Source organism: Panthera onca, chromosome F2 (assembly GCF_046562875.1).
Source record: "Panthera onca isolate mPanOnc1 chromosome F2, mPanOnc1 haplotype 2, whole genome shotgun sequence".
Classification (NCBI taxonomy): Eukaryota; Metazoa; Chordata; class Mammalia; order Carnivora; family Felidae; genus Panthera; species Panthera onca.
Genome location: NC_138356.1, coordinates 21,079,139 through 21,092,246, shown reverse-complemented (window position 1 = coordinate 21,092,246; position 13,108 = coordinate 21,079,139). Strand labels below are relative to the sequence as shown.

Sequence of the window (13,108 nt, the reverse complement as noted above, 5' to 3'; positions counted from 1 at the left end):
CGGTCCCCAGGCGGCGCTGTGGGCTCGCAGGGGCGGCCCCGGCACGAGCGAGCGCCGTCTCCCCGGTGCGCATGCTCACCCCCGCTGTGGGCTTGCCTTTATTTATTTTTTTTTTATTTTTTTTTTTTTCGGGCGGCCCTGGCGGCTGCGTACTGGCTGTGGGATGGGAAGTGAAGCCCCAGCGAGTGGCAGCGGCGGGGCTGTGAGGAGCAGGCAGGGGGAGGCGGCGGCGGCAGCTAGTCGGTGAGCAGCTGGAAAGAGCGGAGCCGGGGAGCACCTGCAGGCACGGGCGGTGGCTTCACCATGGCGATTCGCAAGAAGAGCACCAAGAGCCCCCCGGTCCTGAGCCACGAATTCATCCTGCAGAATCACGCGGACATCGTCTCCTGTGTGGCGATGGTCTTCCTGCTGGGGCTCATGTTCGAGGTGAGTCCGCCCCGCGCCCCAACCGCCCGCCCCGCCGCCCCCTCCCCGGGCTGCCAGCCTCGGGCCCCCGGCTCCCCCGCCCCTCGGCCCCTCGGCCCTGGACCGCGGGGGACGGGGCTGGGGGGGAGGTGCCGGCCCCCTGGACCCCGAAGTGCAGGCCTGCCCTGCCCTGCCCCGCGCGGGCCTGGGGATGCCGAGCCCCGGCAGGCCTGGCCACCGCCCGCAGGAGCTGGGGGCCACCGCGGCGCCCACTTAGCCTCCGCGCACACCCCGCCCCCGCCCCAGTCCCTGTCCCCGTCCCCTCCCGCCGGCCGCGCAGCGCAGTTCCTGGTTCCCGCGAAGGGTTACGTGGCAGCCGGCGAGGGGCCGGCGGGCGGCGGGGGCGGCCCCTGTGCCGCCGAGCTGGCTCCCGGGCGGGTGGGCGGGCTGGCTGGGGGATGGCCGGCCCTGGGCGCCGAGTGCGTCCGACCGGCGCGGGCTGGAGACTAGGGGAGGCCAGGCCTCGGGGGGGGGGCTCTTGTAGGACCGAATTCGGGATGAACGGGCAACAGCCGGAGCCAGGCGTCTGCTGCCTGTTTGAAGGGCGGTGGCCGCGGGGCAGCGAGTGATCTCCACGAGTTCGGTACATTGAGGCACACCCGATTGTTTTCATTCTTCTCTCCCAAGCTGGTATTATTACCACTTACCGAACTTTCTGCCGTGACTCTTGCTTTTTCCTTAAAGAAACAAGATCTGATGCATAAATGTAGCTCCTGAACAGCCGTGCCAAGAAACCGAGTGATTTTCTTTTTGTTTCTTGAAGTATGAGAGAATGGAAATGTCAGGAGTGTGTAAATTCTCTTCCCACATGCCTAGTATTTTGATGACTTATTTAACAGCTGTTGAATAGGGGTAATAAACTTTGCAAGGTGAACGTGTATGTAACATCCTACGGTTTTCTTTCCCTCGCTCCTCAGTACACACGCCCATTCCTTACCTTCTTTTCCTTTAAAAATTTTCTATATAGCCGCTATGCCCCATCAGATATACCAATTATTTTACTTATGTATGGTTTGTCTCCCTCCTCCTGGGAATATAACTTCGGTGAGGGCAGAAACTTTGAGGTTTTATTAGTCTGTTTCCAGTGCCTGGAATAGTACCTGGGATATAGTAGGTGCTTTAAAAATATTTGTTGAATGAGTGACATTAAGAATTCTTGAGAAAAACTAATAGAACGAGACTGCCAGTGACAGATGAATAAATTTTTTTTGTGAACAAGATGAATAAAATTTTTAAGTGGAGTCGATGTGGGTTTTATAAATGTTATTAGGTAAGTTAACATTTTAGTTTACTTTTACTTCTCTTTTAATAGGCTTTTCTGGACCTAGATAGATTTTTTTGATTCCTGATAGTGTCATTTATTCCACCCAGTCCACTACTAAGGAGGTAGTAGGTATGGTGGAAGGAAAAGTTAGAAGGGAACTAACTAACATACGTCCCACGCTATTAGGCTGGCCCTATGCTACTTACTTATTGGGTGACTCAAGTCTAAGCCTGAGTGTTTCTGTGTAAGGAAATAACAGCACCTGTGGCATTCTCACAGCCGCTGTTACAAGAATCAGATAATACGGTGTGAGAGCATCTGATGGTTGTGTAAAGTACTATATGAATGTATGATATTAAAAATGCAATTCTAACATTTGTACTCACTTTCTGAATTTTGCATTTGTATACATTTTCTGCCTTGATACTTGAAGTAATACTTTGGTATGTACAATTTTGTAAAAACAGTTTTGTGAAAGTTGCCATAACCCATCTCCACGTGTTAAGAATTCCTGACTTTAAAAATATAATTTAAGAGTAATATTACCTGCAGGGTATATTTGCATTGTTTTCAATGAAATGGAATATAAATCAGAAATCCCGACACTTAAAAATGGTGTAACTTTGCTTTTATGTAAGAGATTTCACACTCTTCTACCGTATTTTGAGGGGAGTTCACCACCTATACCTTGCCCCACGTCAATGATTTTTTTATATAGTGAGTGGATTTTTGACTCTATGTAATCTGTAAAATTTGTAAATCTGAAAAGACACAACAAAGACTTAAATAGAAGTTGAGGGAACGTTAAAGTAATATACAGAAGAGGGGTGTTTGTGCAAGTTGTACATGTTTCTTACCACATGTTAAAGTTTTAGGATTTGAATGCATGTTATCTACATATCAGAAAAACTTAATTAGGTTAGTTTTCCTATTTGACTTTTAAAATAATTGCTGCTGAATCTCAAATTAACTAACATTAACATAACTATAGAATTACAGTATTTGTGCTAGAATAATAGAGAAGTTGATGTTTTTGCTGTAGAACCTGCTAAGCCTTTTGTGTAAATATATTGAGGAAATGTCAGAGGATTTATGGTGAAATTGACAAAATGATAACAGATACTGTATTACTAGCCAAAATGAAAAATCGATATAGATATACTGTAGAAGCATAGATGCTGTAGCTAAAGGGGCTCATGTTCAAGTTAGGGCTCTGCAGCCTGCTCACTAGGTGACCTAGGGCATATCATTTAACTTCTCAGAACTTGTTTCCTTTTCTGTAAAACCAGGCTCATTGGGTTACTCTGAGAATTAAATTAACTAATGTGTATCATGGCTTTAGTTCAGTGCTTGGCTTACAGGAGCCATGCCATAAATAGTAGCTATTATTATTCATTAGATATTTATCAAAGTTGAAAATAGAAGACAGCATTTTTTTTTAATGTGTATTTTTGAAGGAGAGAGAGAGAGAGAGAGAGAGAGGCAGAGCTTGAACGGGGAAGGGGCAGAGAGAGTGGGAGACACAGAATCCAAAGCAGGCTCCAGGCTCTGAGCCGTCAGCACAGAGCCCGACGTGGGGCTCGAACTCAAGAACCGTGAGATCATGACCTGCGCCGAAGTCGGACACTTAACCGACTGAGCCACCCAGGCCCCCGTAGAAGACAGCATTTTTAAATGTGAGAGAAGAGTCCAGTGGTTAGCATTTAAAGAGATTCATATACAAAAAAGGTTGAAAAAGAAGTAGACTGTTTTGGAGAAATCGAAGTTTAATTTCCAGGAAACTTCATGTTATCAAAAATTGCTTGTAACTTAAAATCATGGTTTTAGCAGTCAGTATCTGTCCACATAATGCATATCACGGTCTATAGTTAATGACTTCATATTTGAGTTAGGAAAATTTGAACAATCAAAAAATACAAGGATGTTTGGGAATTCAAGTGAGGATAAGAGGAGTTAGGGCTTTCCAAGAGGAATATTTTCATCTGGAAAGGAGCTTCTTTGCAGGAGGCTGGGTTGTGTGTACCAAGCAGACTTGAGGGAGCATTTACAATTGTAGCTATCTTGGAAGAGTTCTAGAGGCTTGTTGTATTTTTAAGGATGACGTGCCTTAATGCTAACATTTTCTTTCCATCTCATTTTTTAAGAACTTAAGTTTATATAAGCTGGTGGGGAAGTGGAATTTGATACTCAGAAATTGTCTTTATCTTTCAGGCATACAGTCAGTATAGTAAGTCACACCTTCCTCTAACAAGCACAAAATAATTTTAGCAAGAAAAAAATACCAAGCCCCAGCTGGTGATCACTTGATTAAGCAAACATTAGGATATTCATGATATTACATACTCATAGAATTAGGCAATTCCTCAGGATTTATGTGACCTGTTCAAGATGTATCTATATAAGTCTCATTCTTTTCTCGTAAATGTCCAAAACTGTCATAAACTCAGTTATTTTTACTTCTGAATGTAACACAGGTTTTTGCAACGTATTTTATTCCAAACTAATTTTTGTCTTACTATTAACTGATTGTAATATTAATTTAAAGGATTGCTAGCTGGGGTGTGAGTCTTAGGAGGCCTGGAAATGGCTAATAGCATGATTACTGGTTTACTTTTTCAATAAACTTTTTGGGATGTGTGGTTTGTATTTTTCCTCTTGCTCTACTTAATGCCACATGCTAAAGTAGCTGGAGGCCAGGTTTTAATTGTATTTGGAAGCCCACCATAAAAAGACAATCCAGTTTTTGTTGCTTTTGGTATTTGATATTAAATTTATCTTTAAAGAATGTCACTTGTCCTTTTTAAAGGACTCCTAAGTAGTTTTCTTAGCTATGGTAGTGGTGACCTCATATGCCAAACTAGAAACAGGTATGTGGTGAAAGTATGTTATGTGCTGATGTGTGAGAAGTCTAAACAAAGATATCAAAAAAATGAGATTTAGTAATCAGTCAACTTTATTAAAAATAATCACATGAAAGCAGTGTTGCCCTAGAAACTCATGCCCTCATTCTGCTCTAATGCATCCGTATGAATGACCCAAATGGTAATACCAGAAGCCTTCCTCGCCTTTTCTATTCGAGTGACCTTTACATATCTACCACAGTTAAGCAACTCACTTTAGTGCCCATACTGTGGACTTTATCACGTAGCCTGCCTTGTTTCCAGATTCTGAATTCCAGTAGAACAGAACACAGCCACAACCTACATATTGTTTCATCTCCCTCATTCTGCTGTTCGTATGCCAGCTCTCTACCTAATCTAAGCTTTTATGGTCCCTTGGCCCTCGCATTGCTTTGCTTTCTTCCTGTAGACTGTAACTGCTTGTCCCCACTCACCCCAGGCCCTCAGCTCCCTTTCCTCATGGTCTTTCTCCATATTAGCCCTGCAAATATCCAACCAGCATCCGCCTTTTATGTGCTTCTCCATTCATGGATTGCTGAGGGCTGCCAGAGAAAGTGCTACACTTGTGCGGATAGATTATGTTACAAATCAAAGGTTTCTAATCTCAGACATCAGTAACACCCAGTGATCTTTTTTACTTTTCCCTGGCCAGCTCCTTTCCCTATAGGAACAATATAAATATTCATCATCCAAATCCCCCATTACGCTTAACAGATGGCATTGCTTTTTTTTTCCCCCTACAGAGAAAATAAGAGTTTATTAGATGTGAATTTCTTCAGTTTTCCTGCCTTTTGCACTTATCTGTCTCATCCATTACTGCTTCTTCATCTAAGAAGAAAACTATTCAAAATTAACTTCTAGCTCTATCCTTACATTTCATTCCTTGTGAGATCTTCCTGTCCATTATCCCCTTCTATGCTGAATTTCTTCCTTTTCCCTGGCACCTTCTTAATTGTCCCCACACAAGCTCAGTCTCTCTCATCATAAAAACATTAATTTTGACCTGGCATCTATTGCTAGATACCATTTTCTTTCTATTGTGTTCTTCAGTCCACTGTATGTGGTTTTTGCTCTCACTGCTTCATTGGGATCACTCAAGCTGTGACCACTGTTGACTTCTTAAACTGTCCAGTCGATTGTACTCTTTTCCTGCCAAGTCTCTTTTGAAACCTTGACTTTATTAGCCATACCTTTTTGCCATGTTTCCTCCTTAGCTTCAAGGGCATCAAGCCCTCTTCATTCTCTTTCTGCCTCTCTGACCATTTCTTCTCATTTTGCCACCAGCTTTTTCTCTGCCCACTCCATGGCTCTGATGTTGTCCTACTTCTCTACAAACACTGTGCACTCTCCATGAGTGATTTATGTACCCCCAAAGCTTCAACTACTACCTGTAAAGTAGAGACTCCCAAGTCTTTAAGCAAGGGTCTCTCGGCAGAGTTCCAGGCGTAGGCTTATATGCCCACTGGTCTTTCCACATGTGTATCTCACAGAAATCTAAGTTCATCTAAAACTCAGTTTTTTCCTCTTTTCCCCAAAATCTGCTCCTCTTGTATTCCACATTTTTATTAATAGTGTTACTTTTCACCTAATTGTTCAAGCTGTAAGTGTCCGTACATAATCTTTGACTCTTTCCTCTTACTCCCCAAGCCTTATTCTGCCTCTATCCCACTATCACCGTGTTAGTTTAGGTCTTACTGTCTTTCATGTGGTATCTTGCAGAAGTTTTATATTTTGATTTGTGTACTTCATTTTATGTGTTATCGAGTATTTATTCAACAGTATCGATCAGTCAATCTAATATGGGTCAGGAGGCCCCATGCTGGGCTCTAAGCATGTAATGAAGAAACAGGCATGGTCCCAGCTCTTACGGAGCTTACTTTCTAATGAGTGTGATAGAAATTAGTAATATTATCACACCAACAGTATGTGTTTTGAAAGAAAGGAACACAGTTTTCTGACATAATCTAACCAAGGAAGTGACCTACTCTAAGAAGACAGGGAAGGCTTCCTTGAAAAGGTGTGATTGAACTGAGATCTGAAGGGGGAAGGTTTTCAACAGGGTTTCAGATAGAACTTGCACAGACCCTGTAATAGGGAGGAGTGCGGGAGGCAGTGGTCTGAGGTAGGGCTGGAGAGAAGGGAATGGGCACAGATTGTTGTATGGGCCGCGTTAAAGATCTTGTTCTTTATCCTACAAAGAATGGGAATCCAGTGAAGGATTTTTGGGGTGGGGATAGAGGATGGGTGGCATGGGGAAAGGTGTTAACATGGTCAGAAGGTGATTCCGGTTGAAGTGTGGAGAATGGATCTGATGCTTTAGAGACCACTTAGTAGGTTACATCCATGATCTTTCTGAAAAATACAATTAAACTCCCCCCGCCCCCACAATTCTCCAGTTGTGCCAAAATAAAATCTAAACTATTTAGTTCAACAAACAAGGCCCTTCCTAGCACTCGATAAGTTTTCTAGTCTTTTCTACTGCTTACTGATGCATATCCATGCCAGGCCTCATGTTTGCTGCTACTCAACCTTTGTGCTTTCTCTTCTTTTATCTAAGCTGCCCTCTTCGTCCCTCTTTATGAGGCTAGGGAACTTCTGTTTCCAACAAGAGACAGTTCCACACCACATGCTCTGAGAAGCCTTTGCCTCATTCCCCACTCCAGGAAAAAAGCAAAAACAAAAACAAAATGCATTCTTTATCCTGAGTACCTGTTTGCACTGATTCTATAGAATTATAACACTTTGTTTACTTATCTTCCTGACCCAACTGAGCTGTGAGTCATCAAGAATTGTATCATTCATCTTTGTTGTCCTTTCTTGTCTAGCACATTACCGGGCGCCTATAAATATTGAATAAGCATTCCATCTTTCTGTTCTGACCACTTCACTTTCACCAGTAGTCAGGTCAGTTAAGTATTTATTGACCACTTAACTGTCTCAAATGTGTGGGAGATAAACATACACCACAGACCCTACCTTGGATCCATTTTGTCATGGTAACTGTGCTTCCTTTTCTGTATGAATTTACATTCCAGTTTTTTCTTGATAGGAACTTTGCTCATGGTACAGAGTAGAGAGCCTTTTTTGGATCAAATCCCTATTTACTGAAACTGCAGAGTGTCCCTTTAGAAATCTAAAGTTAGGAATAACACAGACTCATCTAAACTGCAGCACTCTCAGGTGAATTATGTTCACTCCCAAGCTCAACTCCTTGGTGATCAGGAATTCCAGTTGGGCCTGTCATGGTGCCACAGGAACTAGGGTGCCCTTGGTTCTTAGATTTGGGGCAGAACTTTTAATGGTTTCCTCCCCTGGTCTTCTGTTTGGGAGAAGGTCACAGATTAACTTGATCTTTTTTTTTTTCTTTCTTTCTTTCTCTCTTTCTCTCTTTCTTCCTTCCTTCCTTCCTTCCTTTCTTTCTTTCTTTCCTTCTAGATAACAGCAAAAGCCTCTATCATTTTTGTGACTCTTCAGTACAATGTTACCCTCCCTGCAACAGGTAGGTAGTTTTCTGTTAGTTTACTTGAACAAACTTGGAAATTTCCATGAATACTAAATTCCTTCATTTTAACAGATTTCATTCATGATTAGGCTGAACATTATTATGATGATTTTGTAATGCAGAAATGATGTTTTTGTTGGCTGCACCATATGCACTGTATGAAAATCGGAATTTATGTGTTTAATGTTTATTGTATATTTTCTAAGTGGACTTGACTTTCCTTTTTTTTTTCTTTTTGCCTTCTCTTCCTTCTGATCTTTTCCATAAGAAAATTCTAAGAATAGATATTGTTAAAGTGTTATCATTCAATCAAGGTTTCTAAAGGTACAGTGTTTAGGTTCAGTTTCTCTGACCTATGAGTTATGTTTTGGACCTATAATAATCCTTTTAAGCCTGTTTTATTTTTGTGTTTTTGTTGTGCTCTACCTGTAATAGTTACTTGATTAAAGAGGAAGTCAGTAAACTCTAGGAGTTATAATAGCATCCAAACTACACTTTCAGGCTTTATTTTTAAAAGTTTTCTTTCTTTCTTTCTTTTTCTTTTTTTTTTTTTTAATTTTAAGTAGGCTTCACACCCAACATGGGGCTTGAACTTACAATCCTAAGATCAAAAATCACATGCTATACCACCTGAGCCAGCCAGGCACCCCTAAATGTTTTATTTCTAAATTGGGCTATGTGAAAATCAAGTTGTTATTGGATATTGGTTGCAATTGAATACAGTAATACAGTTAACTAGCATGGGTGAGGGTATTTGGCTAATAAAATATTAACATATTCAGACAAGTATTTGGCTCTGTATTTAGAATGCAAGATCAGATAGATGTATGTATGTATATATATGTATATATGTGTATATATATATATACACACACACATATATATGTAAAACATCAAATTGGATTTAATTCAGTTATATAGTTGTATAAATACAGTTGACCCTTAAATAATGCAGAGGTTAGGGGCATCGACCGCTGCACAATCAAAAATCCATATATAATTTTTGAATCCCCACAAACTTAGCTACAATAGCCTACTGGTGACCAGAAGCCTTACCAATAACATAAACTGTCAATTAACATGTTTTGTGTATGTATTATATACTGCATTCTTATAATAAAGTAAGCTAAGAGAAAAGAAAATATTATTTAAAAAAAGAAAATGTTACTAAAATCATAAGGACAAGAATGTACATTTACAGTACCGTACTGTATTTCTTGAAAGAAATCGGCAGGTAAGTGGACCCATACAGTTCAAACCCGTGTTGTTCAGATGTCAATCATATTTGATTTAGTGACTTAGATATCAGATCCCTTAAAATCACAAAGTTGTTTTGAAATTTGAATATGCCAGAGAAGAATAATGCTTCTTTTCCCCAATTGTTTCCATAATCGTAAAGCTTGGTAATAAGCTATAGCAATTCGCAAGTATTTGATTAAGATTTGTTTTGAAAAATGACAATTTCAAGGATTAAAAACAATTTTAAGTAGCAGTTGCTTCTATCTCTACTGCTTATAGATCAAAACTAATTCATATATAGATTAAATCATTTTTTTCCATCAGAATCATAATGAAGTGTTTAATTTGAAATGAGGTAGAAAGTTTCAAAATTCCATGAACAGACAGACATACAGGCTAAGTATAACTTTGTGTAACCTAAGTATAATCCGATCTCTACCTGGGATAATACCAATTTTACAGTCTTTTCGAGGATCTGAGTATGGCCTCCCTTTCCCTGTTTTTTGGTCTTTGATGGCTGTAATGGCTGTAACTAACACGTGTCAGATCTTTTGTAAGTAATTTCTGAGGCCTTAGATTTCTAAGTGGTGTCTTCAATTTTCATTGCTCCTAAGACTCAAAATGTCTAAAGGCAAATTACCTATGATGTTTCTGTGAGATTTATTTATTAGGTTATTAGTCTTCTTTTGTTTGTTTCCATAACTATGTTGTACTTAGTGCTGTTTTTATAATCTTAATGTATATTTTTGTGTATGTGTGTCCTGTCCTTTTTGGCCTTCAGAAGAACAAGCTGCTGAATCAGCGTCCCTTTATTACTATGGTATCAAAGATTTGGCTACAGTTTTCTTCTACATGCTAGTGGCGATAATTATTCATGCCATAATTCAAGAGTATGTGTTGGATGTAAGTATGCAATCTTAGAAATCTATACTTTGTAAAGTACTAGCTCTCCATACTGTGGTAGTCATATATTAAATATATTTTATAACATATTCTTAATTACTAATGGTTGTTTTTATTTTTAGAAAATTAATAGGCGAATGCACTTCTCCAAAACGAAACACAGCAAGTTTAATGAATCTGGTCAGCTTAGTGCATTCTACCTTTTCTCTTGTATTTGGGGCACATTCATTCTAATATCTGTAAGTATATACTGTGCTGAAGTTTTCATTTCTTAAAGTATTTATGTTGTATACCCAGAACAAAAAATGATGTCCTATTTTTAATGCTCGTAAGCAAATCCTGAACCTTAGAAAATCCCTCTTCTATTCTTGTTCTTATCTAAGATGAGGAATTCTGTTTGAACTAGTATAAATTAGATTTCAGCGATAAATGGCTCTTTTGATTAGTTTTTATACAGCAGAAATTCTAAACTATGTCTATGTTTCAGAAAGTTATTCATTTTCAGTCAGTCTGAATGTCGATTTTGTATCTTGTAGTCATTTGCAGATAACTCTCTATTGGCAAAAAGAGTCAGAGGTCAGTGATACTTTTAGTGGGTTCCATGAGTTGTAATGTTTCCAGTCATTTCCTCTTTTAAAAATAGTCTGAGGGGCTCCTGGGTGGCTCATTTGATTAAGTGCCTAACTCTTGATCTCAAAGTCATGAGTTCAGGCCCCATGTTGGGCTCCAAGGTGGGTGTGGAGCCTACTGAAAAAAGAAAAAAGTCGAGTATTGTCCAAGCAACTTAAAATATTACATAACTTTTCAGTTAAAGCCATCAAAACCTTTAAGTGTATCATTCTAACTAATGAGGGGGAAGAGAGTATCTACATCAGTTTTAATATTCACATTCTCTGAAATTTATATGGACTCCAGAATGTACAAATTTTTGAGTTTATCAGGACACACAATTTTTTTGCATTACTGTGTTAAAGATGAGTAAACAGGCAAGTGTATGATATTTAATGTTGGAAATACACTAAAACTCAATCTTTCCAGGGCTCATTCCATTTTATACTGCTGTTTCTATAATACTTTATAAATGTATGTAATTTTAGCTTAAAATCTAGTGTACAATTTTTTGAAAAAAATATAAAAGTACACATTTCAGTGGGAAATTATTTTTATTAAAGATAAGTCATTTGAGAGGTTTTTTTGTTTGTTTGTTTTTACATGTACAATAATTCTCACTGAATAGATGGGGTCAGTGTGTGGACATCAATCATCCTATAAAACTTGGCAACACCTTCACCCTCCATCCACTGCCAAGTGCCACGTCTTCCTCAAAACCCTCCTCCAATTACCCGAGACGAAATTCATCCCTCCCGCAGCCATTGTTAACCTCTGTTATGTACATTACTGGTTTTTGGTTGTTTTATGTTTGTTCGCCTACATGTATTTTTTATCCTGATGAATTGAAAGAATTTTGAAGGCCAGGAATTATTCTTATTTGACCTCATGTCTCTCATAGTGGTTTTTACTTTGCTAAAATAAGCAATTCAACGGACTCAGAAATAACTGAAAAGTTCAACTTCAGTGGGACTCTTTGGAGCCTGGTCTGGGAAATTATAAATGTTCAAGAAATGAAAATACAGTGTTATTTTCCAAGAAGTTTGCATTGTACTCAATAGGCTAATTTTTATATCTTCTTTCTTAGGAAAACTACATCTCAGACCCAACTATCTTGTGGAGGGCTTATCCCCATAACCTGATGACGTAAGTCATTTTTAGCAGGCTTTTCCTAGTAATGGACCATGGTCATGTCACTTTTAAGCAGAATCCGTTCTTGTCATTCTCTTTAGGACTTTGCAAATTCATACAGTAGCTACGTCATCGGCAGTCCTGCTGCCATAAGAAAAAAATGTGCTTTTTTCATGTATATAATATTTCCAACGTGTTCATTAGCTTGAGAAAACCGATTTTAACAAGATTCGTAATTTAGTTCTCTGTTTTCCCTTCTCCCTCATCCTTTCTGCTCATCAGTTCTCCATCTTCTCCATACTTTTGCTCCTTTTCTTTATCCCAGTCTCTTTTTATTCCTTTCATTTCTTGTTCTTTTACACTGTAAACTTGAAGGTAGGGATTGTTGTCTCTTTTATATCTTCCTAGCCCCCAAGGTGTCTATATAGACCTGTAAAACAGCACAGGGTTGCAAAGACATTCTGCTAAATGACTCATTCTTCAAGCCCAGCTCTAGTAGGACTATTCCGCATTATTTTTCCTTGCTACTTTAGCCTGTATTGTCTTTTGCTTTCCTGAATTTGTCTTTTTGGTGTATTTTGGTAATATCTCTATATTGTCTTGAATGTTCTATAATTGCCTCATTTGTGTAAGTTATATTGTACCCATGCCCACCAAGACTCTGTGTACCTTGACGGCAGTAGGAACTATCTCTATATTATATTCCTTCGTTGTGCCAGGCTGTATGTAGGTGTTCACCACCTAGACAGTGTTCAGTCAATGCCCTATGATGTAACAGTTGGAGAAAAAGATATGAAGGGAACAACATGGCCATGCATACCTTTGTTTTAGGTCCAGCAGTAATACCCATACTGCTGAGTCATTCTGACTTTAAAAATGATATTAATTCAATGAGCTTTTGTGGAATAGGATGGTAGACATCAGGTTTATATGGGACTGTATCTCCCCTCTCCGCAAAAAACTTATTCCCGATTGGCTTTGTGTTTTCTATTATAGAAATCTGGAGGAGTAGGAGAATGGAGAACAAAGAGAAAGCAGGGGCACTGGAGGGTTATAATGTCATGAGACTGTTGATTCTAGGCTGATTAGATCTAT

At 39.5% G+C, this 13,108-nt stretch overlaps 1 protein-coding gene across 1 annotated transcript in view; it reads left to right on the top strand.

The window, feature by feature from the left end:
• Positions 1-303: 303 nt before the first annotated feature.
• The window catches only part of TRAM1 (translocation associated membrane protein 1), a 32,471-nt gene continuing 19,666 nt past the window's right edge, over positions 304-13,108 (top strand). Inside the window, exons 1-5 of the mRNA XM_060610726.3 lie at positions 304-426; positions 8,065-8,128; positions 10,152-10,273; positions 10,396-10,512; positions 11,970-12,028. Coding sequence (XP_060466709.1) covers positions 304-426; positions 8,065-8,128; positions 10,152-10,273; positions 10,396-10,512; positions 11,970-12,028 — 485 coding nt within the window. The remainder of the gene's footprint in view (positions 427-8,064; positions 8,129-10,151; positions 10,274-10,395; positions 10,513-11,969; positions 12,029-13,108) is intronic.